This window comes from Pongo abelii, chromosome 5, assembly GCF_028885655.2.
Source record: "Pongo abelii isolate AG06213 chromosome 5, NHGRI_mPonAbe1-v2.0_pri, whole genome shotgun sequence".
NCBI lineage: Eukaryota > Metazoa > Chordata > Mammalia > Primates > Hominidae > Pongo > Pongo abelii.
This window is the reverse complement of record NC_071990.2, coordinates 53,468,718-53,495,623: the sequence shown is the minus strand read 5'-3', so window position 1 is coordinate 53,495,623 and position 26,906 is coordinate 53,468,718. Positions and strand designations below refer to the sequence as shown.

The following is a 26,906-nucleotide window of genomic DNA, read 5'->3' as shown; positions in this document are numbered from 1 at the left end:
ATACAAACCCGTGTATGCATGTGCTATAAAATAGCAAACTTGCTGTGCCTGTCTCTGGTTTAACCCATGTCAAACTTTTTTGATCTCGTCAATGCCTTGGATTGTGGAAAATAAAAGCAACCCCGTGATGGGAAGGAAGTACTTCCTCCTCTCACCTATGCCCTCTTGAATGTATCTGATCACTTCTATACCTTCATCCCCTTCTGTATTTACTGGGTTCTAGGCTCTGTAATTACATTCACTTTGTCCATCTATGCCAGCTACTTCTCCTACAGATCCACCATTATGCCATAGTATAATACTATCCATTTGGAACTTGACCCAGTATTAAGTACTGTTGTCTTTGAATGATGAACAGAGAGGATTGTCCTTTTACTAAAATATTGTTCCTTTCCATGATAATGGCAGTTAGTGTATTTTCACATATAACCACATCACAATCACCCTCCCTTTGCTCTAGGGCAGAGACAGTCTTTGGAAAACAACCTTGACCAATAGATTTAGTCCTGCTAGAGTTCCTGCCTTCATTCATTCATTCAACTAATACAACTCCCTCTGTCACAAGGACAACCATCTCTGAGCCCTCATTGTCCCCTGCACTACTGGGTCATTGTTCTCTCTCAGTTCTCAGTGCTGTCTCATGGGTTTCCTCCCTCCCATCCTCCTCACAGCTCTGGTTTGCTCTCTAGTTGACCCTGGTGCTTGGATCAGGTAGATGTGTTAACATTAAGCTGTTTAATGTTCCCTACAGACGAAAGTCCTTTGTTCAATCATCAAGAATATATTATGAGACCACGGTGCTCCTGCCACTGTGCCAGGCATTCACAAGAAATATAAATGTGGCCTCTGCCCTTAAAGTGCTTCCGTCTAATTCATAAAAAATGGTTAGCCAGGTGCAGTGGCTTACACCTGTAATCCCAGCACTTTGGGAGGCTGAGGCGGGTGGATCATGAGGTCAGGGGATCGAGACCACCCTGGCTAACATGGTGAAACCCCGTCTCTACTAAAAATACAAAAAATTAGCAGGGTGTGGTGGCAGGCGCCTGTAGTCCTAGCTACTCAGGAGGCTGAGGCAGGAGAATGGCGTGAACCCGGGAGGCAGAGCTGGCAGTGAGCTGAGATTGTGCCACTGCACTCTAGCCTGGGCGACAGAGCAAGACTCCATCTCCAAAAAAAAAAAAAAAATGGTTAACATACCTGAAGTTGATAGAGCTCAACTGGAGTTAGAGGGGAGGGCCTATTATGTCCATGAGGGCAAGAGTCATGTCCATTGCATTGTTTCTGAATCCTTAGAACCTAATCTGTTGCCTGGCATGGAGTAGATGCTCAGTGAAAATGTGTTGATTGAATGAATGAATGAATGAATGAATGAATGAATGAATGAAGGCTAGCATATTAGAATGGCATAATGGAAGAAGCGAAACTCAAAACAGGTGTTGGAGGATGGCAAAAGTTGGGATTGATGTAGACAAAAAGGAGCAAAGGGCACATTATTAATGGAAATAAGTACAGTTATGCATCACTTGATGACTGGATATGTTCTGAGAAATGTGTTGTTAGACAATTTTATTGTTGTGCAAACATCATAGAGTACACTTACTTAGACACACCTAGATGGTATAGCCTACTACATAGCTAGACTATATGGTATAGCCTATTGTTCCTAGACTGTAAGCCTCTACAGCATGTTACTATACTGAATACTATAGGCAATTGTAACACAATGGTAAGTATTTGTGTATCTAAACATAGAAAATGTACAGTAAAAATATAGTATAAAAGATTTAAAAAAAAAATGGTACACCTGTATAGGGCACTTACCGTGAATGGAGCTTGCAGGAAATGGCTCTGGGTGAATCAGTGAGTGAGTATGAAGGCCTAGGACACTTTATAAACACTGTACACCGAGGCTACACTAAATTTTTAAAATTTCTTTCTTCAATAATTAATCTTAGCTTGCTGAAACTTTTTATTTTATAAACTTATACTTTTTTTAACTTTGACTCTTTTGTAATAACATTTGGCTTAACACATTATATGGCTATACAAAAATATTTTCTTTATATCCTTATTCTATAAGCTTTTACTGTTCTTAAATTATTACTTTTTTAACTTTTTTGCTAAAAACTAAGACACAAATACACACATTAGCCTAGGCCTACGCAGGGTTAGGATCATGAGTATCATTGCCTTCCACCTCCACATCTTGTCCCACTGGAAGGTTTTGAGGTGCAATAATACACAGGGAGCTGTCATCTCCCATGATAACAAAGCCTTCTAGGTACCTCCTGAAGGACTTACCATAGGCCATTTTACGGTTAACTTTTTTTTTTTTTTTAGTAAGTAGAAGGAGTACAATTCTAAAATAATGATTAAAAGTACAGTATAGTAAATACTAGATAAGGATTTTTCAGCATCATTATAATATTATAAGACCACCATCATATATGCAGTCCATCGTTAACTGAAACTTCGTTATGCAGTGCATGACTGTACAATGAACTTACAAAGAATGAGGAGTTGTACCTGATTGGAGCACACTTTACATATATTGATAAGTGTTGGAAAATAAGTTTCTCTCTTTAGGTAGAGTGAAAGGAGTTCAGCCCTGTTAAATATAAAAAGGAGTCATGGATGGTTTTTGTGGGTGAATGAGAGAGTGACAAGGGAAAGATAGTGTTTAAGTGGTCGGGATTATAGGAGAGAAGATGGAGCAAGGAAGGTCTGCAAGAAAGTGGCAATGCAGACATAGGCAGTGAGAAAGTAGAAAGAGACAGATATGAGATTCACCCCCCCAACCCCCCTGCGCCGCTCCATGATGAAGTCTTGCTTTGTTGCCCAGGCTGGAGTGCAGTGGTGTGATCTCAGCTCACTGCAACCTCCACCTCGCAGGTTCAAGCAATTCTCCCACCTCAGCCTCCCGAGTAGCTGGAATTACAGGTATGTGCCACCACGCCCGGCTAATTTTTAAAATATTTTTAGTAGATATGGTGTTTTGCCATATTGGCCAGGCTGGTCTCGAACTCCTGACCTTCAAGTGATCCGCCCGCCTCGGCCTCCCAAAGTGTTGGGATTACAGGCATGAGCCACCGCGCCTAGCTGATATGAGATGTTTTGATAGAAAATACGACACAATCTCATAACTGGGTAGGGATGGATCCAACATAACTACAAGGTACCTAGAAATCTTATCCAAAGTTTAGGAAGGGGAGATGATTTGGGAGAGGACAAAAGTGGTTTTGGATAAGTTAACATAGGGATGATAGTGACATCCAGTTGCTATCCAAATAGAGATTTAGGTCTTCAGAAGGGTAGAGAAGGCACATTAGAAATGTAGACTTGAGCATTGTCAACATACAGGTTGTCAAGGAATCGTGTAGATCTTCAGTGATGGCTATTAATTTCTCCCATAATGTGCTAGTTAGAATCCAGCTTTCACAACATTGATACAGATTGAGTATCTCTTATTTGAAATGCTTGGGTCCAGAAGTTTTTCTGAATTTGGATTTTTTCAGATTTTGGAATATTTACATTATATTTACATTATATTTTACCAGTTGAACATCCCTAACCCAAAAATCCGAAATCCAAAATGCTGCAGTAAGCAATTTCTTTATGTGTCAGGTTGGTGCTCAAAAAGTTTCAGGTTTTGGAGCATCTCAGATTTTGGATTTTCAGAGTAGGGAATACTCAGCCTGTAATCATAACAATGATAATGTGTAACAAATAATAGCATCAGCAGTAGCTGAGTTGTATTTCCAGTGTTGGTGTCCCATTGAGATTTGGAGCCACATTAAATGATGTCTAGGTTGGTGATACTCTCAGGAAGTGGGAGGTTTGGGGTTTTCAGAGACATATATTGCAATTCACTGGGCGTTTGAGTGAGCTTGGAAGATTGCCATGTTGACTATCTCCTGCCTGTACCTCCAGAGCTCTGCTACAGCTGAGACAGGCTTCCCACATGATGAGTTATCTTTGCCTTTCATGTGAGCTGCAAATGTACCATTGTACTTCCTCACTAGGCAAAGTAATAAGTACTTAACATTTAAACATATGTTGCAACATACACCACAATCTCAGATGTGAGTAGGTCATATTCATAAATTCTTTCTTAAACAAAAATTATAATTGTGTTTCTGCTGTGGTATAAACTCTTAATTCCCATCAGACAGTTATCTGGGCCGGCCATGGTGGCTCACACTTACAATCCCAGTACTTTGGGAGGCTGAGGCAGAAGGATAGCTTGAAGCCAAGAGTTCAAGACAAGCCTGGGCAACAGAGCAACACCCTATCTTTACAAAAAAAAAGCAAAAACAAAAAAACTAGCTGGGCACCATGGTTTGTGCTGGTAGTCCCAGCTACTTGGAAGGCTGAGACAGGAGGATCACTTGAGCCCAGACTGCAGCGAACTATGATTGTGCCACTGCACTCCAACCTAGGCAATAGAATGAGATGCCATCAGTGATATTTTTCCCTTGGGAGACAGTTTATTTTTGCAAAGTTATCTCATCCTATAATCCAGTTTGGTATTTTAAAAGAAATTTTCTCTCTTGTAAAAAAAATTATGAAGATCACCTTTGAATGATTTGCAAAGGGAAATGAATGTAATCCTATGAGAAGTTCAAAGGACTCTATATTATCTGTGGGATGAATGCATAAAGTCTTTGGTGCCATGCCAGACTACTTTTTAAATTATAACTATTTTGCAGAGAGCAATACAATCGCAAAGAATAATACGGAAGCGAACTTGCATTTGGATTTCTTCTCCTCTACTGTCTCTATAGGCTTCTTTCATCGAGACTTAAAGCCTGAGAACCTCCTCTGCATGGGACCAGAACTTGTGAAAATTGCAGACTTTGGTTTGGCCCGAGAAATACGATCAAAACCTCCATATACAGATTATGTATCTACCAGATGGTGAATACTATTTTTCTCAAAATTATTTAATTGCACTTCTTTAAAAAGATATCATTATGCTAGGATAATATTAAAGTCACAAACGTTAACTTTTCACTAAGAGAAACAGTGCAGTCTGAAATACATATTTATAGATATGTTGGTAATGTGCAAGGTTAAAAATCTTGTGTTCTAAATCATGTTAAAAGAAAACCTATTATGCTTTTCTATAATGTAAATAAAATTTTATATATAGGCCTTCCTGAGGACAGCTTAACAAAAGAATTATGTAAAATATTCTGCAAAGACCTGTCTGAGAACCATCTAATTGCTATTGTGAAAACTTTGAGACACTGGGAATTTGATTTAAGCAGTTTGCCATGACCAAGTAGTCTACACACAAGTTGTAGGTTTTTTCCTCCCTCTCCCTTTCTCTCTTAGTTTTCCCTTCCACTTTCTCTGTTCTCTCTTTTTTCCTAATTCTTACTTTCTCTGTGTTTCTCAAAGATGCCATAGAGAAGTCTCCTGTAGAGAAATGCTCAGTAGAAAATATTGTGAACTAGAGAAACACTACTTGTCAACAGCAGCCTACGGCAGTTGCCAAGTTCTCACAATTCCATTACACCACAGTGAACTAGAGAGAAAATAGGAACATATACACCCCCTCACTGAGAACTGATTGTTATTTAATTTAATGTCTGAGCAGTGGAAGCAATAGCTAGCAGTTAACCTTTGTTCCTCCAGGTACAGGGCTCCAGAAGTACTCCTGAGGTCTACCAACTACAGCTCCCCCATTGATGTCTGGGCCGTGGGCTGCATCATGGCAGAAGTTTACACCCTCAGGCCGCTATTCCCTGGAGCCAGTGAAATTGACACAATATTCAAAATTTGCCAAGTGCTGGGGACACCAAAAAAGGTAATGATACAGAACAAAGGCCGGTGAGCCAAAGCTAACAGCTTCCCATGCTTCCTCCGCTCAGCCCTGTTCAGCACTGACATGATTAAGCACCTGCCCATTCTAGACTCTTTCTCTTGACCTCAGTCATTCTCCACTGCCCACGTTCTCAGATACGGTTGGCTTCTCTTCCTCCTCCTGTTCTTAAGTATGACATCTGTCATGGCTCCTTCTGCCTTCCTCTCTGTATCATCTCACCTCCCTTGCAGAACTTCTCAGTTCTCATTGCTACAACTCTTAACCCCTGTTCAGAAGTCTCCTGAATGTAATCCTTATCCCCTGCCTCCCTCCATTATTACTCCACTCACGTGTCTACAACTCTCTATGGGATTTTCTCCTGACTCCCTCACCATCACCTGAAACTCACCATTGCCTTTTGTTTAACACCCTACTAGCTTCCTTCTTTCATTCTCCATTTTCGTTTGTGGTCTGATCATAATCCCAGAGCCCCCACCTTGAGGCTGAATTCAGCTTTACCTTCTGTCTTTCTCTTACTCCCCTTTCCCTTCATCCAAGCGGTTGGTGGGTAAATCCTGTTGAATATTGCCACATGGCTCTTGTTCCTTCAAGTCCACTGCTGCCGTTACAGACTGGACCACAGTCACCCTCTTGTGTCTAATGGCATCTTCGCCATCTTTCTGCCTTGAAGTATTTTCACTCTGGCTTCTTGTTCAGCCTGTGGCCATATTCAACCTCCTAAAGAACAGCTCTGGTACTGACTTCCGCTCATAAAAGTATTGGTTGACACCCCATTGGCCAGCCTCGTAACTCCTATTCCTATCGTTCACTTCATACCTGTACACCTAACAGCTGCATGCCCTGAAATTTCCCTGCTTCTGTGCTCTGCACGTAACATCCTCTGACTGAGTGATATCTGTCACATGGCCGTCAGTAATCCCCCTCCTCACTGTTTCTCTAATCTCCTCCCCATCTTCAGCTGTGTGCTATGTTGTTAATATAATTATTTGTGTACATAGTTGTTTCCTAGACCATAGGCTCACTCAGGACAAGGATTTGCTGTATGTTTATTTTCCCAGGTCCCAACACCATTGCTGGTGCAAACTAGATCCTCAAAAAATTTTTTTAATCATTTGAATGAATTATTAATGCCACCTCTTCAAGAAAGTTTCCTGAGTCCAATGCTGGAATCTTTCTCCTCTGCATCTCTATCTATACCTGTACATCTCTTGCAGCTTTTTTCACTTTTTACTCTGCATTATTACTATTTTTAAATAAATGCTCTTTTCTCTTTTAAGAACAGTAATACTCTTAAGCGCAGGATTTATATTGGATCATTTTTGGATCTCCAACAACACTAAGCATATAGTAGGCATTCCAGAACTGTCAAGTGAATGAATGATAAAAGCTATATGTATTGCCACTTGGCTTTAAAAAGGAGTGGAGGAACAATTACCTTAGGCTGTATGTTATAAAATAGTAGAGTGTTAGAACTAGAAGGAACCTTAAAGAACATTTCTTTAGCATTTTCCATCATTCCCTCCAGCATTTAGTGTCCCATAGAAATGATGCATGAAAAAGTGGAAAGCTTGAGACTGGGTGAAACACCTTTCTTTACTGCTGGTCTTCTCCACATGTATACTTTGAATCATCAAGTTGAAGATACCGTAGGTAGAGTTTCACAAATTTATTTGTCCAGGAACAGAATGTTTTGTTTTATTTTGTTTTCCCCAAAAGAATATCTCATTGGCAGTTTCCAAAACTTCTGTCTCATGGAACACAGTTGGGGAAATATTAATTTGTTTCAATCCCAAAATCTCAAGAGATAGACTCTCTTATGTAAAGCTGATTAAACAAGTTGGCAAATCCAGTGTCTTTTCCATTATTCCCCCAGATTTCATGGTCTTTCTGTTAATCCAAATCTATGTCTCATTCCATATAGTGCCATAGTAGTGAATGTGCGTGGTTAATGAATGTGGGTGGGTAATGACATGGTTGCCTTTCCATTTGGGGCACACATGCCAGAATACAAACTTATATCACAGCAATTGGCTGAGCAAGATATTCTATCTTTTCCTTCTTTCAGACTGACTGGCCTGAAGGCTATCAACTTTCAAGTGCAATGAACTTCCGTTGGCCGCAGTGTGTACCCAATAACTTAAAGACCTTGATTCCCAATGCTAGCAGTGAAGCAATCCAGCTCCTGAGAGACATGCTTCAGTGGGATCCCAAGAAACGACCAACAGCTAGTCAGGTTTTCTTCCATTTTCTTCTATTATGAAGTTCATATCTAACTCTGAATAATTTCTATAAATTGCACAGGAAATATTTAGTATTTAGTATTATGGGTGAGAAATAGTACAGAATACCACTAATGGTGTACTATATAAGTATGAGAACTTAAAATAATTTGAAACTTACTGGGTATAAAGTAGTTACGATGTAAACAATATAGTTGCTTTGAAAATTGGCATATAATTCACATGATATATCACCATTTATATGGAAATGGAAATAAACATATATTTATCTGTCTTTGGAGAATGTTTTCAAATCTGTTCTCTCTGAGTTACAATTATATAGTAGTTTGTTTATAAGCCGGTACTGGTTGTTGAAAGGCAACTTCATATTATGTGAAGTCCAACTGACTCATGACCTAAAGAGATTGACAGATGAGATAGAGCTAGGATAGTAACTGCACTTAGTATTCCATAGCACTTTACAGTGTGCAAATGCTTCAATATATTTTATATGATTTTTAATCCAATAAAGATTCCATGAAACAGGCATTATTGTTTTCAATTCTGTGACTGAGAAAACTCGATCTTGGAAAGTTTAAGCAATTTGCTCTAATCACTCATCCACTAATTAGTTCAAATAGTGCAACTAGCTACAATTCAAGCAACTGACCTGAAGTATGAAGTCAGGTCCACTGATTTCATAGCTCTTTTCCCAATCCATCCTCCCATGGGCCACTTAGACTTAAATAATGAAATATACCCAAAAGAGGTGTGGTAACGCCGGGGACTCTTATTACTCACAGGCATCTTGCAAACCTCCTTTTGTGGTAGTTACATCTGGCCCCTTCTCAACTTGTCTCACTGACAGTTACATTGCTCAGAGGATCAAATAAGTGACCAATTCTAATCAGAGAAGATATTCAGAAGAAGAAGAGTGATGAGGATATTTGAAGAAAAGTGCCAATGTGGTGGTAGAATCTGTGATAGCTGGGGAGATGATAGTTGGAGGAATAATTAAGGAGTTAGAAAAGCAATTTTCTGAAAGCTCAAGGGAAAAAGAACTACAATTTGGTGCCATAAGACTTTGGATGGCTCAAGGGTTGGAAAGCTCTCAGGAATGCACTTCTGGTGGTGAAATTCACAAATGGCTGCAGGGCAGAAAAGAAGCTTTTCGATGAACCCAGTTTTTTAACAGATGCATATAAGAAATGAAAAGGAAAAGATTCTGTAACAAGGAAGCAAGAGAGGAATGTATGCTTTTAAGAATAGTGTGAAAAGCTAAAAATACCCCCCAAATCAGTTAAGACTTGCAAAAATGTCTGTGACTACAGAGAAGGCTTTCAAGTTATAATAGATGCTAGAGTCTGGGACCTCTACCAGGCTATTCCCATTAATTGCCTCTGTATCTACACTTGCATGTAATTATTACAGATGTTTATAACTGTCCCAGGCCTACTTAGAAAGATTACGTTATGCTTAATAACTTTCATTCAAAAAGACAAGAGAATACCGGGAATATTTCAGAAAGAATTGTAACCCCCTAAACTTTAAGTTATCTCTTGGCTATCCAGAAAACTCAGTTATCCAGAACAACTGACATGGTTTTGTTCTTGATAGGGAAGGGTTAACTATATCATGTATTACACTCTTGGCACTTTTGGGATAAAAGCATATGTGCCTGCTTATTTTGTACTCAATTCTTCAGAGTCTTCCAGGATCATTATGTTTGGCTCTTTCAGTTTTGTATTATTTTTTTCTTCTTCTGTGGAATGAGGAAATAGGCTTGGAAGGATGAAATACCCTATTTAAGACGCGTAGCAAATAAGTTACAAAACCAAGATCTGTGTTGATCCAGAATGCTTTTTAGAGGTAGCCAGGGTAACAGCAGTGTAACTGGGTACTATATATAAATAACTTTGTGTTGCAATCATTACATATATTTTATGGTATCTTAGATAAGAAAAATCACAAGGGGTGTTAAAAATTCAAGATACTGTTTTCTAGTTGGGCTAAGAAACAGTAGTAAACTGGTCACAATGAAATATAGCCCAGTAGATCAAGACAGTGGTAACTTTCCTGGCTAGACTTTTCTGCTAAAGCCTTATTTGTCATTCCAGGCACTTCGATATCCTTACTTCCAAGTTGGACACCCACTAGGCAGCACCACACAAAACCTTCAGGATTCAGAAAAACCACAGAAAGGCATCCTGGAAAAGGCAGGCCCACCTCCTCATATTAAGCCAGTCCCACCTGCCCAGCCGCCAACCAAGCCACACACACGAATTTCTTCACGACAACATCAAGCCAGCCAGCCCCCTCTGCATCTCACGTACCCCTACAAAGCAGAGATCTCCAGGACAGATCACCCAAGCCATCTCCAGGAGGACAAGCCAAGCCCGTTGCTTTTCCCGTCCCTCCACAACAAGCATCCCCAGTCGGTGAGCAGCCCAGATTCACCAGTGAGCTTCGTGTCTGTTTATTCCTCTTCTGACCCCATTATTGTGTGAAATATTTTCTTTTTCAGTATACAGGGTCCAGTCATGGTAGATTTATTGGCAACAGCATGGAATTGTGAAAAGACCCTTGGCTTTGGAGTGAAAGATCTAAATTCAAGTTCTGGCTGTGCCTGTTAAAAACGTTGTCACTAATGGAGGCAGCTATAGGGTAGTGGCTGGGAGCTGGCCTCTGCAGCCAGACTGCCAGGGGCTCAAATCTCAGCTCTGCTGTTTAGTAGCTTGATACCTGTGCAAGTTATGTGGCTTCTCTGCTCCTCATTTTCATCATCTGTAAAATAAGGATAATAATAGTACTTACCTGATACAATTGCTTTGAGGACTAATGAGTTAATACTTGAAAAGAATTTAGAATAATACCTGGCACCTAGTTACAACTCTGTAAAGGTTAGTAATTGTTATTAATCCCTACGGATTCAGTTTCCTCATTTATAAAAGGAAGATTATAGTACATGTCTTACCTACCAGACAGGGTTGTTCATGAGGGTCAAAGGCCATGATGTTTTTAAGATGTTTTGAAAAGCATAAAGCACCATATTAATATTTGTAGATTATTATCCACATTATTGCTGTTAATCGATATGTTAATGCTGGGTTATTAACTGAGCCCAGATCTTTCTGCTCCTCTTGGGCTGGTTTTCAAAAGAAAAGAATGAGTGTTAGATTTAATAAAATAATAACCTGACAAGGGGTTCTATTTTTTATTAGCTTTGCAGTGCTGTCTAAAGAGGCCAACTGTCTATCCTTTATGAAAAAGTGGCACTTTCTGTGTCAGTTAGTATTTGCTGACTCCTGGCTCCCAACCACCACGATGTGAGATGCAAGGGTGGTATCTCTGGCCTAGTCACTTTATTGCAGCACACAATTGAGAAGTGGTATGTGTATGGAAACGTCCTGTTGTAGCTAATTCTTTATAGCTAAGAGATAGTAACCATATCTACTGAGAAGGCAAAAAAGGCATTATTTGCATTGATTTCTGTAAAAGGACAGGCTGACTGACATCTTAGCCTTAATTTCTTACATCCGTATTTATAACAGTAGAGATCATATTAACTCATCTAGGATGAGACTGAGTATGAATTTAGCCATCTTCCTGGTGTGTGAGAAGTATCTTAAAAATTTTTTTATCCTTATTTTTTTACAACTTTAACATCATCAATGGATGGCAGCTGATATGATCTGTGAAGGATGAGTGAGACAGAAAGATTGGGAATGTATTTTCTACAGTTGCCCCTTCAGAAGCAATGTTATGCCCCAGGAGCCTCCTTTGCATAGCAGAGGAAGTTCAGAATGGAGATTACTCATGGATGAGTTCTGTTAATGCCAAGTATTGCTTTCCCCCACCCTATTTGTTTACACAGAAAATCGCAGCTGGCCTGGAGCACAAAAATGGTGAGATAAAGCCAAAGAGTAGGAGAAGGTGGGGTCTTATTTCTAGGTCAACAAAGGATTCAGATGATTGGGCTGACTTGGATGACTTGGATTTCAGTCCATCCCTCAGCAGGATTGACCTGAAAAACAAGAAAAGACAGAATGATGACCCTCTCTGCAGGCAAGTGTGCTGCTCACATTTGTAAACAGACTGAATCTGGGATTCATGAGATTATGGGTACATATCTGAGGATACATACTGTCTCTCGTGCTGACCCAAGCCATGCTCTCTTCATTCAGGTTTGAGAGTGTTTTGGACCTGAAGCCCTCTGAGCCTGTGGGCACAGGAAACAGTGCCCCCACCCAGATGTCATATCAGCGGCGAGACACGCCCACTCTGAGATCTGCAGCCAAGCAGCACTATTTGAAGCACTCTCGATACTTGCCTGGTAATATAAATGACTTGGCTTTACTTTGATTATTAATAAGAAACCCTGTCCTTGGAATCACATATTCACAAAGGTTCTGTTTTAGAAGGCAGATACTAGGGGGGCTTCCCTTCAGTACTGAGGGGAACATCATAGAAATATTTGCTGAAGCCCAAGCCTCACTTTTTTTTTTTTTTGAGATGGAGTCTCTTTCTGTCACCCAGGCTGGAGTGCAATGGCGCCATCTCGGCTCACTGTAGCCTCCACCTCCCAGGTTCAAGCGATTCTCCTGACTCAGCCTTCTGAGTAGCTGGGACTACAGGTGCCCGCCACCATGCCCGGCTAATTTTTGTATTTTTTAGTACAGACAGGGTTTCACCATGTTGGCCAGGCTGGACTTGAACTCCTGATCTCAAATGATCCACCCGCCTCAGCCTCCCAAAGTGCTGGAATTACAGGCATGAGCCACCGTGTCTGGGCCTAGGCCTCACATTTTTATCTTTTATAGTCACCCAAGATAAGAAATATGGTATAGGAAACTGGGTCCAGCCTCCAGGGAGGGAGGAACTGGCAGAAGCTGGGCGGCATGTCTGAGGCCCCTCTACCAGACCAGGTTTAGGGGAAATGGCCAATAGGGAAACCAGGGTAGGAGCTTAGTCACACCGTCCTGGCAGTACTATGGGGATTAAATGTCAATGCTATAGTTTGGTGGGTATCCAAACCTCTCTCCTGATTTTCTATATTCCAAACTTACAGCATTAGTGAATCATTCATTCAGTACATATGTATCAAGCATCTACTGCGTGCAAAGCACTGCAAATATTATTGTAAACAAAACAGCCAGGCAGGGCCACTGGGTCACACAACCCTGGGGAATTCCTTCACACTGTAGTCTACACAGTGGCTTTATACAGCAGCTTTGCAAACAACATCCTCACCCTCACACAGCTTATCTGCTAGTGGTGGGAGAGAGACTTTAACAAATAGACAAATAGTAATCACAGATTGTAAAAGAATGGTCAGGTAAGTCCTCTCTGAATAAGCAACTTGGCTGGGCCCCAAAGAATGAGAAGGAACCAAATGTGCAGAGAGCTGAGGGCAGAGCACACCAGGGAGAGAGGAAACAGCAAGTGCAAAGGTCTAGAGGCAGGAGAGGGCTTGTCCTGTGAGAGGAATGGCAGAGGCCAGTGTGGCCAGAGCATAGTGAGAAAGGAGGTGATGTAGTATGTAGTATGAGGCATCTTTGGGGCCTTGTAAGAAATTTGGATTTTGCTTCATGAGCGATGAGAAGTCCCTGAAGGGTTTTAACTGAAGGAGTGATGTGGTTGTATCAACACGTGTGTGCTGAGTAGGGGAGGGGCCAGCAAGCTGTAGCTGTCATCCAGGTGAGGGGGCTGGTCGCACAGGCTGAGCTGCAGTCAGAAGGGAGGAATGGGGTGAGAATGGCAGGCCCTCTTGATGCATGAAATTCCTCACCCTCTGGTTTCGAATGTGGCTTCTAAATATTGCTAGACTTCATCAGGATTGACATTTTGTTCTTAGAAGATTGGCCTGACAGGTCCCAGGTTGATCTGGAAGAAGAGAGATCCAGAAGACAGGTATAGATTATGAGGGGCCAAGCCTTGAATTACAGTGACCACAGGCAAAAAGGAGCAGGGAGTGAATCAGAGAGCTATTTTATTTCTTTTTGGTTGTAGGGGAAGAAGGAGAAAGATAAAGGGGGAATTTAAACTTTAAGTTCTGAAAAAAAGCTGCAGTGCCTGTGGGAATGGGAGTAATGGTCCAGGTCGGGTGAGAAGATGGAACCCTGGGGACAAGACAGAGGAGAGCAGAGGGCTGCAGAGTTGGAGGCCGTGGGTGGGGGATGGAGAAGAAACTGAAAAGTTAACTGAAAGGAAGTAGTCTGTGAAGGGGAAGAACAGCATGTCCAGAAGCAGTGAAGCCCAGGATGGCACCAGAGAGCCAAGACGTGGGACAGATCCATTGGATCTTAGAAGCATAAGAGGCCTCTCTTGGGCCACCAACCAGTGAGATATCTTTCCTTGGACATCTGTCAGATGACATCATCAGAGTCAGTTTTTGCTTTGATTATTGCATCATAGAGAGTTTTTGACAAATTGAGTTCTGCATTAATTTTATCTTTGTAGTTTAGTGTAAGATTCATTGTGTATTTTGCATTTTAAAATCATTTCTTCTCTATCAGGGATCAATATAAGAAATGGCATACTCTCGAATCCAGGCAAGGACTTTATTCCACCTAATCCATGGTCTAGTTCTGGCTTGTCTGGAAAATCTTCGGGGACAGTGTCAGTAATCAGCAAAGTAAATTCAGGTGAGTAATGATCATTAACCCCTAAATGGCAAAAAGCAAATTCCCTGGATGCAGGAAGGTGGGCACAAGGAGTCATGGGATGAGCTTTGGAAGCACAGGGGCCTTTGTCGTCTGAAAGCTCAGGCCTCTTTTCCAGCCCTATCCTCCTCTCCTTCTCGGCAGCAGTCCCTTGGGACTCAGCCAGCTCCCATGGGAGTCTGCCTTCAAGGGTAGCTGGGGAGGAAAGCATAGTCTTCCCTGGCTCAAGAGAAAAACAAAAATACCTTTACAGACTCTTACTAGGCCTGATGGCTGAGACCCTGGCTGCAGCAGGCACCCTCCTCCTGAGGTGGAAGTCACCCTTGGCTGTGTCTGCCTTGTTCTAGCCTGTCCCCTCCTTCTGATGACCCAGCTGCAGGCCCAGAGTATCAAGATCCCTTCTAGTTGGAAGGTGGACAGTTTGGAAGACCCTCCCCACTTTTTCTGTTAAATGGATGAATGAATTTACTGAGTCCCAAGGCTGAAAAACCCTGTTCACAGTAGAGACGTTTCCTGCGTTATTTTTCCCTAATGCAGGCAGCCCCTGCCATGTGCTGCTTCCCCTCTGCACTGCCAAGTGCACTGCCTTCATCCATTAGGTGTTTATTTATTTTAAGGAATACAGAAAAGAAAGAGATAATATAGCAACACCTGTGTAGCCATCACCCAGCTTAAGAAGTCAAACTTTGGCCAGGTGTGGTGGCTCATGCCTGTAATCCCAGCACTTTGGGAGGCTGAGGCTGAGGCAGGTGGATCACTTGAGGTCAGGAGTTTGAGACCAACCTGGCCAACATGGTAAAACCCTGTCTCTACCTAAAATATAAAAATTAGCCAGGCATGGTGGCAGCAGGCCTGTAATCCCAGCTACTCAGGAGGCTGAGGCAGGATATCACTTGAACCTGGGAGGCGGAGGTTGCAGTGAGCCAAGATTGCGCCAACCTGGGTGCACTCCAACCTGGGTGATAGAGCGAGATTCTGTCTCAAAAAAAAAAAAAAAGTTGAACTTGGCAAATACACATGAAGCCCAGTGTCTGTGCCTTTCCTGCCTCCCTGCTTCCCCTTACCTCCCCGCATGCCAGCCTGATCGAGTGTTTATTTAGGTTTGTATAAACTTCATAGTGTGGTTTTGCAGGCTTTAAAATTTATTTGAAGGTAACCTTGGATCACTGCTTCATGCATTTTAATAAATATATGTGTAGCAATTATAGAGATATATATCATTATATATTATTAACATATACAATATATATCTGTACAACACCATAACTTATTATTTATATAGACCATAATTTATGTATGCCTTCTCTTCTTGGTAAATACATAAGTTGATTGCAATTTTTGCTATTAGAAAGAGTGCTGAGATGATTATTGTACCCCTATTGTTATGCACATGTGTGAGGATTCCTCTGAGTACAAGAACTAGGAGTCAACATTTTATTTTATTTTATTTATTTATATTTATTTATTTATTTTAAGCGAAGTCTTGCTCTGTTGCCCAGGCTGGAGTGCAGTGGCACGATCTCGGCTCACTGCAATCTCTGCCTCCCTGGTTCAAGCAATTCTCCTGCCTCAGCCTCCCAAGTAGCTAGGATTACAGGCATGTGCCACCAAACCCAGCTAATTTTTTTTTTTTTTTTTTTGTATTTTTAGTAGAAACAGGGTTTCCCCATGTTGGCCAGGCTGGTCTCGAACTCCTGACCTCAGGTGATCCACCCGCCTGGGTCTCCCATCGTGCTGGGATTACAAGTGTGAGCCACCATGCCCGGCCAGAGTCAACATTTTAGGTTAAAGGGTGTGCTCATCTTCAACTTCATAGATACTGCCAAACTGCTTGCTCTCCAGCGGGATATGGGAGTTGCTCTACATCCTTGATGCCACTTGGTACTGTCAAGACTAAAATTTGTGCTAATCTGATGAGTGAGAAATGGTATCCTATTGTGGTTTAAACTTGCATGTCCTGTTTACTAATGAGGTTCATCATCTTTTCTTGTGGTTATTGACTATAAGTTTTTTCTCTTTTGTGACTTACCTGTTCAAATTCTCTTCCCATTTTTCTTCATATTTCTTCATTCACCAAAGTGCAAAATACACCCCAGCTGACCAACACAACTCCTCACACAGGCATTCTAGACTGTGTTTCCACTCTGCCTTAAACAATTGCTGAAAAGGCTCTGTGTTGTGAAAACAGCAACTCTACTACTTACTGACTTTTCCTAATGGTTAGAATTTCCATTTCTATAACGGGCAATAATAACAGTCTTCATTATTCCATGTGTACCTTTAAGCCTAAATAATAAGAATTATATTCATTCACCCATCCAATATTAATTGATTACCTGCTATATGCAAGGCATTCTGTTATCCTCCCCAGAATACAAAGATGAGTGGCATACAGTCTCTGCCCTTAAAGCACTCCCAAGTGGAAATGACATAAAAAGTTAAGGTATTTAACATTTTAAAAAATGGTTAATTTTTCTGATGTGGATAAGAATATTTAGTGTGTAATTACTTGTCACAGCTAAATAATTTAATATAACCTGTGTGTTGATCAATAAGAAAATGGTTAAATGGATTATGGTTTAGCCATACTCTAGAATTTATATGTACTGACATGGAAGGATAACTATTCTATATTATGGAGTGAAAAAAGCAAATTTTAGAACAGTCTAAATCTACTTTTACAAAAGAAATTAAAGAATAAATGTCACATTTCCCTTTTCTAAAAAAATTTCACAACCAACCCACCCTCTATTTGGTTGCCCCTCACAGGAGCAGCACTGTCTTTGGCCCCCGCAGTCTTTCTGACGGGGTAGTATGGTGGGATGCTTGGCTCCGAACTCATTTTTATCATGATTTGCTCTTTTCCCTAAAAGTAAAAACTTAGTTTGTTATTGCTCTGCAGTGCTGTCATTTAGCCTTGTTGGTGTCCCGGGTACATGTCTTTGTAGTAATGAGCTTTTTGCTTTTGCAAATCAGTTGGTTCCAGCTCTACAAGTTCTAGTGGACTGACTGGAAACTATGTCCCTTCCTTTCTGAAAAAAGAAATCGGTTCTACTGTGCAGAGGGTACACCTAGCACCTATTCCAGACCCTTCCCCTGGTGAGTTGTATTTTAAATTATTCATGAATTTACTCAACAAATGGTTACTCAACAACTGCTTTGTGCCAGGCATGTTTTAGGCCTGGGATCCACCAATAAATGAAACTTGCACTCTACAGACAATAAGTAAGCTAAATAAGTGCTATATAACATATAGTAAGTCAGATGCTTACTGACTTAGTGCTAAGGAGAAAAATACAGCAGACAGGAGGTAGGGATTGTGGGGGTTGGAGTGTGGGGTACAGGTTACAATTTTAGATAGAGTAGCTAAAGAAGAGCTCACTGCAAAGGAGTTGTTGAGTAAAGACCTGGAGGAGGTGATTGAGCAAGCATACAGTATGAGTGAGGCTTTTCCAGACAGGAGATTCTTCTGTGCTTGAGCTTTGAGGCAGAACTGGCCCGGCAAATTCAAGGAGCAGCAAGGAGGCCAGAGTGCGGGAGTGACAGGAGTGAGAGGGGGAGTAGCAAGATGAGGTCAGGGGCGATACGATGCCTGTAAGCACATTGTCATGGATTCTGAGTGACGTAGAGTCCCTGGAGGGCTTTGAGTCCATAAGTGAGGTGATCTGACAGCCATCTCCACAGGCTCCCTCAAGCTGCTGTTGTCATGAGAAGACTGAAATAGGGGCAAGGTAGGAAGCAGGGAATCCAATTAGGAGGATGTTGAAATTATCCAGGTAAGAAATGATGCTAGCTTGGGCCAGCGTGGTAGTAGTTCAGTTGGTAAAAAGTTGCCAGGTTCTGTAAATATTTGGAAGGTAGAACTAATAGGATATCCTGACAAATTATATGTAGGATATGAAAAAAAGAGGGGTCAAGAATGATGCCATTATTTTTGGCCTGACAACTTTAAACCGTTGTCTTTAACTGCAGTAGAGAAGATTATAAGTAGGAGACAAGATGCTCCTCTTGAACTCCTTATTTTCTCATGTTTTTGTCACCAAAATGCATTTATTTGTACTTTGCTTGCATTGGCCCCATATCAGTCATGCCGGCCTTTTTCTTTCATTGCAGGTTATTCCTCCCTGAAGGCCATGAGACCTCATCCTGGGCGACCATTCTTCCACACCCAGCCTAGAAGCACTCCTGGGTTGATACCACGGCCTCCAGCCGCCCAGCCAGTGCATGGCCGGACAGACTGGGCTTCCAAGTACGCATCTCGGCGATGACTATCTGCCTTGGTGATGAATCTCTTCATAGGGAGAAGCAGGACACTTTCCCTCAGCTGACTGGTGTTCTACCTGCAAGATGTGCAGAGGGCATAAAAGCAAATCAACACTTTATAGTTATTCTTCTGAACTAAGACATGTCAATATTCTTTTTTAAAGTTTTTTTTAAAAATATTGATTTGAATGCAGTAGGCTTTTTTGTATAAAATTATTTTATTCTAAAACTGGGTCCCATTATTTTCTTAAACAACAGCATTTTGTATATATGGATTATGTTTTAGCATTTTATACAGTCAACTTTGTAATGAACTTTTTGAAAATTAATTGATTTTCCTTTGGGGTTCCAGATAATATTTTCTACAGATTTTGAAAAATATAATAATATTAATGCAGTATTGCAACAGGGGTGCAATTTAAGGCTATGTGATAGAGGGTTATTTACTCAGTGGGTGCAGATATTTATGAAGTGGTTAAATTTCAAGTGTGGCTCACTAGGTACTTCAGGCCTTCTTGGACTGTTGTTAGAAAAGTGATCCTCTGCTTTTCTTAATAGGTCATTGGTTTGATTTTTGGATACCACTCTGCTGTTCTAAAAGGACTATTATATAATTCACTTTGTTTTACTTTTGTTCCCCAGATGAAAGAACGCTAAGTAAATACATTTTTAAAAATTTTTCTGACACTCTTTAATGTGGTTGCAGATCTCAGATGAAACCAAGCTTAATTATACTATGCCATTATATTCTAATTTATTCCATTTTTGAAATCAAGTTGTATGTGTACCAATAAAAGGAGAGCTTTCTGCTTCAAAAGGCTCTCAACATGAAGGTTGACACAGTCCATCAAACTTACATTCCTGCCAAGATGCATGGCCAAAAAACTAAGTATCAAAGCAGCAGAAGGTTTTTGATTATAGTAACTGAGATGGAATTTTGCGTGTAGCTCAGTTCTCCAGATCTGGCTAGGAGCAGTCAATGACTAATCTTCTGTCCTAGCCAAATTCTCAGGACAATTGGGGGAGCAGAAAGAGTTATGGCAGAGGTTCCACTCATCTATGAAGTCACAGTCACATGCCACATTTGATATCCTAACCCTGGTGTAGTTTCTTTCAAGAGTAAGAACTTTATTTGTTGGGCAGAGGCTGTTCCATTGAGAGGAATGTTTACAGCAATTTCAAAAATGACAAAGCCATTTTGGAGACAGAAAAAGACAAAAGATCCAGTCTCATCCATCTCTATATGGTACATTTGCCTCACTTATGGTTGCCTTAAAGGCAAGAGGGAAGGTCACCATCAGTGAACGCAATGCAATCTCAACAGTCTATTGATTCATATTCTCCTACGGCTCAAACTACTCTCTATTGGTTCCAGGATAATGACAAATTGAACCATATGTAAGTAATCTTTTTTTTTTTTTGAGATGGAGTCTCACTCTATCGCCCAGGCTGGAGTGCAGTGGTGTGATCTTGGCTCTCTGCAACCTCCGCCTCCCAGGTTTAAGCAATTCTCCTGCCTCAGCCTCCTGAGTAACTAGGACTACAGGCACCCGCCACCACGCCCAGCTAATTTTTGCATTTTTATTAGAGATGGGGTTTCACCGTGTTAGCCAGGACGGCCTCGATCTCCTGACCTCATGATCCACCCTACTCCACCTCCCAAAGTACTGGGATTACAGGCATGAGCCACCGCACCCAGCCAAGTGATCATTTTTATAGGTTAAAATGATAGGTGAAATGAATATAGACACTTTCATATGGTTCAACCTAATGACTTGGTAAATTATTGCCTTGGTGTATTAATAATATGTTGCATTCTGAACAAATTACCATGGCTTCCAAAGGGCCCTAACCTAAAATCAGAGAGTAATTTATGCTTTGGAGAATCTGACTCAAAAATATACTTGACCAAACACCATGATCCCTAGGGGCATGAGAAAAGCACATAATGGATGTGGATGTGATAGGTGGTCTTTTCCTGTTAACAAGCTGGCAGCAAAGCTTCAGAAAATATATATGCAAGCACAACTTGAAGCTGAATTCATTTCTGTATTATATTCTCAACTCGTTATCTAAAGCATCAGAAAATGTGTTTTCAGAGTCCTTTACTATAAGGTTAATATTTATTTTCATTTTCTGTATTATATATGAAAAGTAAATTAATGTGAAACCTTGCCCAGCTTGCTGGAAAGCAGGTTTTAAATTGTAAATATTCCTTAGAGGAGCAAATGGATTGTTTAATACCATAGTCTCGGTAATCTAGCTTATATAAGGTCATTACATTTTTTAATTGAAAAACCTAGTTACCTGATTATTACACATTATAAAATTGTTTTTCTAATACTTTACAGGGCCCAACTTCAGAAAATACTTTGCTTTCTTCTTTTTACGCTTTCCTTTGTTTACCAGCAAACAACTTCCCTGGGGAAGCCAAACACATATTCATAAAAAAAAATCAAGTAGCTGATGTGCAGTTGAGAAAACGAAAGGACTGCAAAAACAAATTCTAACTAGCAAATGCTGTGAAGTACTCTTCCTCCCCTTCTCTGAAATGGGTAAAGGACAAATTGTGTAAAAAACCTATGCACTATAGAAGGGAATAGTAACCATTTCTTTTGTCTCTCTGTTTCTGTTCTGACTGAGAATCTGTGCAGCCATTTCTTGTTACCTCTATTTTTTGTTACTATAGAATTATGAAATGTAATGTAAGACACCAACAGAAATGATATACCTGTAACTACCTATCAGGACTATACCTCATTTACAGTCAGAAAGCTTACTGGGATGTCAGGAAATGATACAGGGTTGGTTCTCATTTTGTGCCGAAATGAGACAGAAGTTCAGTGATGAAGGTGTGTTGTGGGGGTATTGATGTGCCCCAGGTAGTGCCAGCAGAGCAGGGAAAACTGCATTTTCATAAAAACTACTCTTGACATGATCGTTCATTTTACAAAAAAATTCCATTAATTACCAAGCCCTCAGCCAGCTCATGTGTGATAGGATTTATGTAGGAAGAAACTTGATTTTCAAATAATTTTTTAAATGTATCTCTTGCCTAAAGGACTATATACATCTAATAAAGTAACGCTGTGTCATCTTCTGGAGTTATCAAAAATTGTATACAATCAAGACAACACAAAATAAGAATTATTTTATTTTTAAGTGCAAATACAGGTACTGTTGGAGTTGATGGGCACCATGCTTTCTCATGAAGTAGCATTTCCCTACAATCAAGCCATTGTTTTGTGCCATTCAGGAGAGGAAAAAAAGGAATTTATGCTGTACATTTCAGTTCAGTGTATGACCAAAAGCAATATGTTTATAAGAAGATGTTTGACATACTAATTATTTTATATCATTTAAACCATACTGTAGCAACATAATATATGGAGCTAATTTTTAGAATTATTTTTACGATTTCCAACCAAATGTACTGTACTGTTATATAATTTATTGTGAGGACCTTCTCATGGAAACCATTAGGAAGACAAACTAGAGGTAAATATCACATTAATCTGTATTATCAGTTTCTCATAGACACTGTGCTAATGTGAATTTTAAATGACCTGCATCAAGTCTTCTGATCTCAGATAACTCAGTACAGATAGCAATTAGTCACCTGATTTGATTACAATGGAGTAACCGACAATATATTTATTTATAAAGCACATATTCATAATAATGAGAAGAATTCAGAAAACCACTTAAGCAAGACCCTTCTGAAATAAAAAATGTTGCTTTTTAAATAGTTTGTCCTAAGGTGTTTAAAAATGTCAACCTTATGTAAGGAAAAATTTCCTGGTCCAAATAAAGTTGAAGTTTAAGAAAAATTGATTTGAGTGTTCTGTTTTTGTTTTCATGTTCTTCCATTAGTATTTTCTAATTTTTGTCCTTTGTTAGTTCATTTGGAACTTTGATGTTTTCTAACTTCTCCTGAATGCTTAGTATCGTGTTACTGCTATGAAATTAGATGCATACACTTAGAGCAGCAGAATGAAGAGTTATCCTGCAATGTGGAGGTTTTTTTAAAATTCAGCTTTTAGAAAGTTAGGCGTCTGGGAGTGGTGGCTCATACCTGTAATCCCAGCACTTTGAGAGGTGGAGGCGTGAGGATCCCTGGAACCTAGGAGTTCAAGAACAGCCTGGGCAACATGGCAAGACCCGTCTCTACCAAAATTACAAAATTTAGCCAGGGGTGGTGGTATGCACCTGTGGTCCCAGTTACTTGGGGGGCTGAGGCAGGGGAATCGCTTGAGCCCAGGAGACAGAGGTTACAGTGAGCCCAGATCACCCCCCTGCACCCCAGCCTGGGCAACAGAGTGAGGCCCTGTCTCAAAAAAAAAAAAAAGCAAAAGCAGGTGGAAACAGTTTCTTGTTCCTGATTTCACCATTTTAACTGGCCTTATATGTCTTTTAGCTTTTCACTGCACATTCCCATATACAATATAAACCTTCAAAAGAAGTTCATAACTTCATGAACTACATAAAGAATGTCACAGGAAATTCATTTTCTAAACATTCTTTGACTCCTTGACAGGATTTTCTAGGAACATGATCTACCAATCAAACTTGCATTGGTGAATCCCTAAGTGTGCCTCTCGCCATCAGAACACAGTGACTTTACTGTGTAATCATGGGCATTTGTCTTTTTGGCATCACGTTAGGCCCATGCTGCCCCTTCAGAAACCCTGAAGAAGCCATTTCAAGCTCTCAACCATCTTTCCTGGTAAGAAAACCCACTCGTTAGAATAGGGTCTTACACCAATCGCTTATAGCTAAGGCTGAATTTAAGTCAAATGTTTCCCTCTTCTGGGAATGTACAAAGCTCTTAAACTGAGATTTGAAGCTCTTGACTTTTGTGCAAGCAATTTTACCTACTACTGAGCAGATGAGTGAAGGGTTAAGGCTAAGAAGACTTCTCAGGGCCTCTGAAATTGTATCAGGTAGGTAGGTGGGTAGGTAGGTAGGTAGAATAGATAGATAAAATGAGTAAGACTGTCTCAGGATGAGCGCAACTCTAAGGGTCTTCAAGAACAAGTAGGTTGATGATGTCGGGGGCTTCAAAGGAATAAAATGCCTTTGGGGTACCTGTCATAGAGTGCCAGAACTATTATAACAGGATTTTTCATTTCTCCCCAAGCCTGTGTAATAACAGTCATGCTGCTACCTTAGTTACACTTTCAGTTGAACAAGGCTGAGTGTTACCAGAAAAAGGTGTCCTGATCCAGATCCTAAAAGAGGGTTCTTGGATCTCACACAGGAAGGAATGTAAGGCGAGTCACAGAGTGCCATGAGAAGTAACAGTTTATTGAAAGCTACTCAGTTACAGAGTAGAGCGTCCTCAGAAAGCAAGAGGAGGAATGCCTCCTTTTTGTTTTTATTCAATAGGGGTCTTATCTATGTAAAAGGTAAGCTAAGCAATGTCTACGTGCGAGTGGGCTAACAGAATGAAAAAAAATTAGTACTTTGTTAATTTAAAGAAAGGTATCCTTGGCATTTTCATGCGTAAGTACGTGAAAGCATGACTATAATTACCTTAAAGGTGTTTAGCATTATGCAATATTGGAACATCTGGACATTCTACTGTCACAGGAATTTGTCCTTCCAGGTATTATTAAGCTATTTCCTCAGCTGTAGACATCTTAAGATGGAGCTGATTTTTTTGTTTTTAATCTTACTTTAAGTTCCAGAATACAAGTGCAGAACATGTAGTTTGTTACATAAGTGTGCCATGGTGGTTTGCTGCACCTATTAACCCATCATCTAGGTTTTAAGCCCGGTATGTATTAGATGTTTGTCCTAATGCTCCCCCTTCCCTCACCCCCCGACCCGCTGACTGGCCCTGGTGTGTGTTGTTCCCCTCCCTGTGTCTATGTGTTCTCATTGTAAGATGGAGTTGATTTTAAAATGCTGTCACCCTGGCTCTCCTACACTCCTGTTTCCCTAACTCTAGGATGATGTTGCCTCTATTTTATAAGATTGGACATCTGAAACTGCCATTTTTGAAGGTTAAAAACGGTAAGATATTAGCAATTTGGTATAATTCAACCAATTGGAACTAAGCAAATGGAGACAAGTGCTTGGCTTAAATATCTAATAAAAGCAATCACAAGAGCCAGGTGCAGAGGCACATGCCTGTAATCACAGCACTTTAAGAGGCAGAGGTGGGAGGATCACTTGAGCCTAGGAGTTTGAGACCAGCCTGGGCAGCATGGTCAGACCCCTTCTCTACAAAAACTAAAAATTAGCCAATGTAGTGTCATGCGCCTGTAGTCTCAGCTACTCAGGAGGCTGAGGTGGGAGGATCACTTGAGCCTCGAAGCTGCAGTGAGCCCTGATCACACCATTGCATTCCAGCCTGGGCAATAGAGCAAGACCCTGTCTCCAAAAGACAAACAAACAACAACAACAACAAACGATCACAAAAGACTATAAAAACCACAACCTTCCACAATGGCCATTGCAGTCTTACACAAAAAAATATTGGTATTATTGCCCTTGTTATTCATCTTTGCAGCAAAGGATACTTATTTTAAAACAATTATGCCATCGTCATTTTTGTCCTTTAAAAATCTTTGTTTTATTTTACCTCCCTGAATACACACATAATTTACTATGGCATGCATATTCCTATTGCAAAATTCAATTTCCAAATAAATATTTTTAAAGATCCTCTTTCTGTTTGTTATTCAGGTTAACATAAAAAATCTAGAGATGATTTAAAGTAAACCAAAGGATGTGTGTTAAGTTATATACAAATACTACACCGTTTTATATAAGGGACTGGCACATGATCTGATTTTGGTAGCTGAGGGGGTTCTGAAACCAATCCCCCACAGATACTGAGGGATGACTGTACTTTAAAATATCATGTTGCACACAATAAAAATATACAATTTTATTTGTCAATTAAAAAATAAGCTCATTGAGGGCAAGAACTGGATTTTATAATTTATTTTTTATGTCTCAATAAATCCAGTAGACCTCAGCACAGATGTTCAATAAACCTTCCTTAATTATAAACTAAAAGCAAGAAAAAAAAGAATGACCACTTTCAGCAAGGCTGGAAAATATGGCTTCCTACTCATGTTAAACTGAGTAATTGCTGTTAAATCAGAACTAGAAATATGATTAGATATACACTGTTAAGTCTTTTTTGAAAGCGACTTTTCTGACTCTTGGGGTGCCCAGTGGTCCTTGACTTACCTGTCTTCTTACCCTGCATACCTTCTCTGGATGAGCTCATTCTTTTGCCACCAATTCAACCCATTTCAGTTCTCTCTACTGAGTCCTCACTGGGTTGGTTTTTGTCTTTTTGTTTTTTTGTTTTGATAGGGAGTCTTACTCTCTCACCCAGCTTGTACTGCAGGGGCATGATCACGGCTCACTGCAACCTCCGCCTTCCAGGTTCAAGAGATTCTCCTGCCTCAGCCTCCTGAATAGCTGGGACTACAGGAACAGGCCACCACACCCGGCTAATTTTGTATTTTTAGTATAGAAACAGGGTTTCACCATGTTGGCCACGCTGGTCTTGAACTCCTGACCTCAGGTGATCCACTTGCCTCAGCCTCTCAAAGTGCTGGGATTACAGGCGTGAGCCACTGTGCCCAGCCCTCATTGGCTTTTTCAACTGTCTAGTGGGCATTTCCAGCTGGATGGTTCATAGCAACAAAAGACAAGTCAACCCATTTTCCCCAAACTTTGTCTTCCTTCTCTGCTCTTTATGGAACTAGAAACCAAAGCATTGCTCATTCATTCATTCAACAAGTGTTCTCTGAATAGCTACTCTATACTAACCAGGATGTACAAAAGGAAAACCAAAAGCGCAAAAATCCTTGATCTCGTGGAAGTTACATTCTAGGAATCTACAGACAAATAAATAAAAAATGTCGTGTTAGATGACAATACATGTTATAAAAAAAAGACAAGAAG

General features: G+C 40.4%; 1 protein-coding gene across 1 annotated transcript in view; it reads left to right on the top strand.

The window, feature by feature from the left end:
* The window catches only part of CILK1 (ciliogenesis associated kinase 1), a 39,546-nt gene extending 16,742 nt beyond the window's left edge, over positions 1–22,804 (top strand). Inside the window, exons 5-13 of the mRNA XM_002817010.5 lie at positions 4,785–4,917; positions 5,641–5,812; positions 7,896–8,063; positions 10,167–10,487; positions 11,924–12,114; positions 12,234–12,382; positions 14,565–14,693; positions 17,688–17,810; positions 18,825–22,804. Coding sequence (XP_002817056.3) covers positions 4,785–4,917; positions 5,641–5,812; positions 7,896–8,063; positions 10,167–10,487; positions 11,924–12,114; positions 12,234–12,382; positions 14,565–14,693; positions 17,688–17,810; positions 18,825–18,979 — 1,541 coding nt within the window. The 3' untranslated portion in view covers positions 18,980–22,804. The remainder of the gene's footprint in view (positions 1–4,784; positions 4,918–5,640; positions 5,813–7,895; positions 8,064–10,166; positions 10,488–11,923; positions 12,115–12,233; positions 12,383–14,564; positions 14,694–17,687; positions 17,811–18,824) is intronic.
* The last annotated feature ends 4,102 nt before the right edge of the window (positions 22,805–26,906 follow it).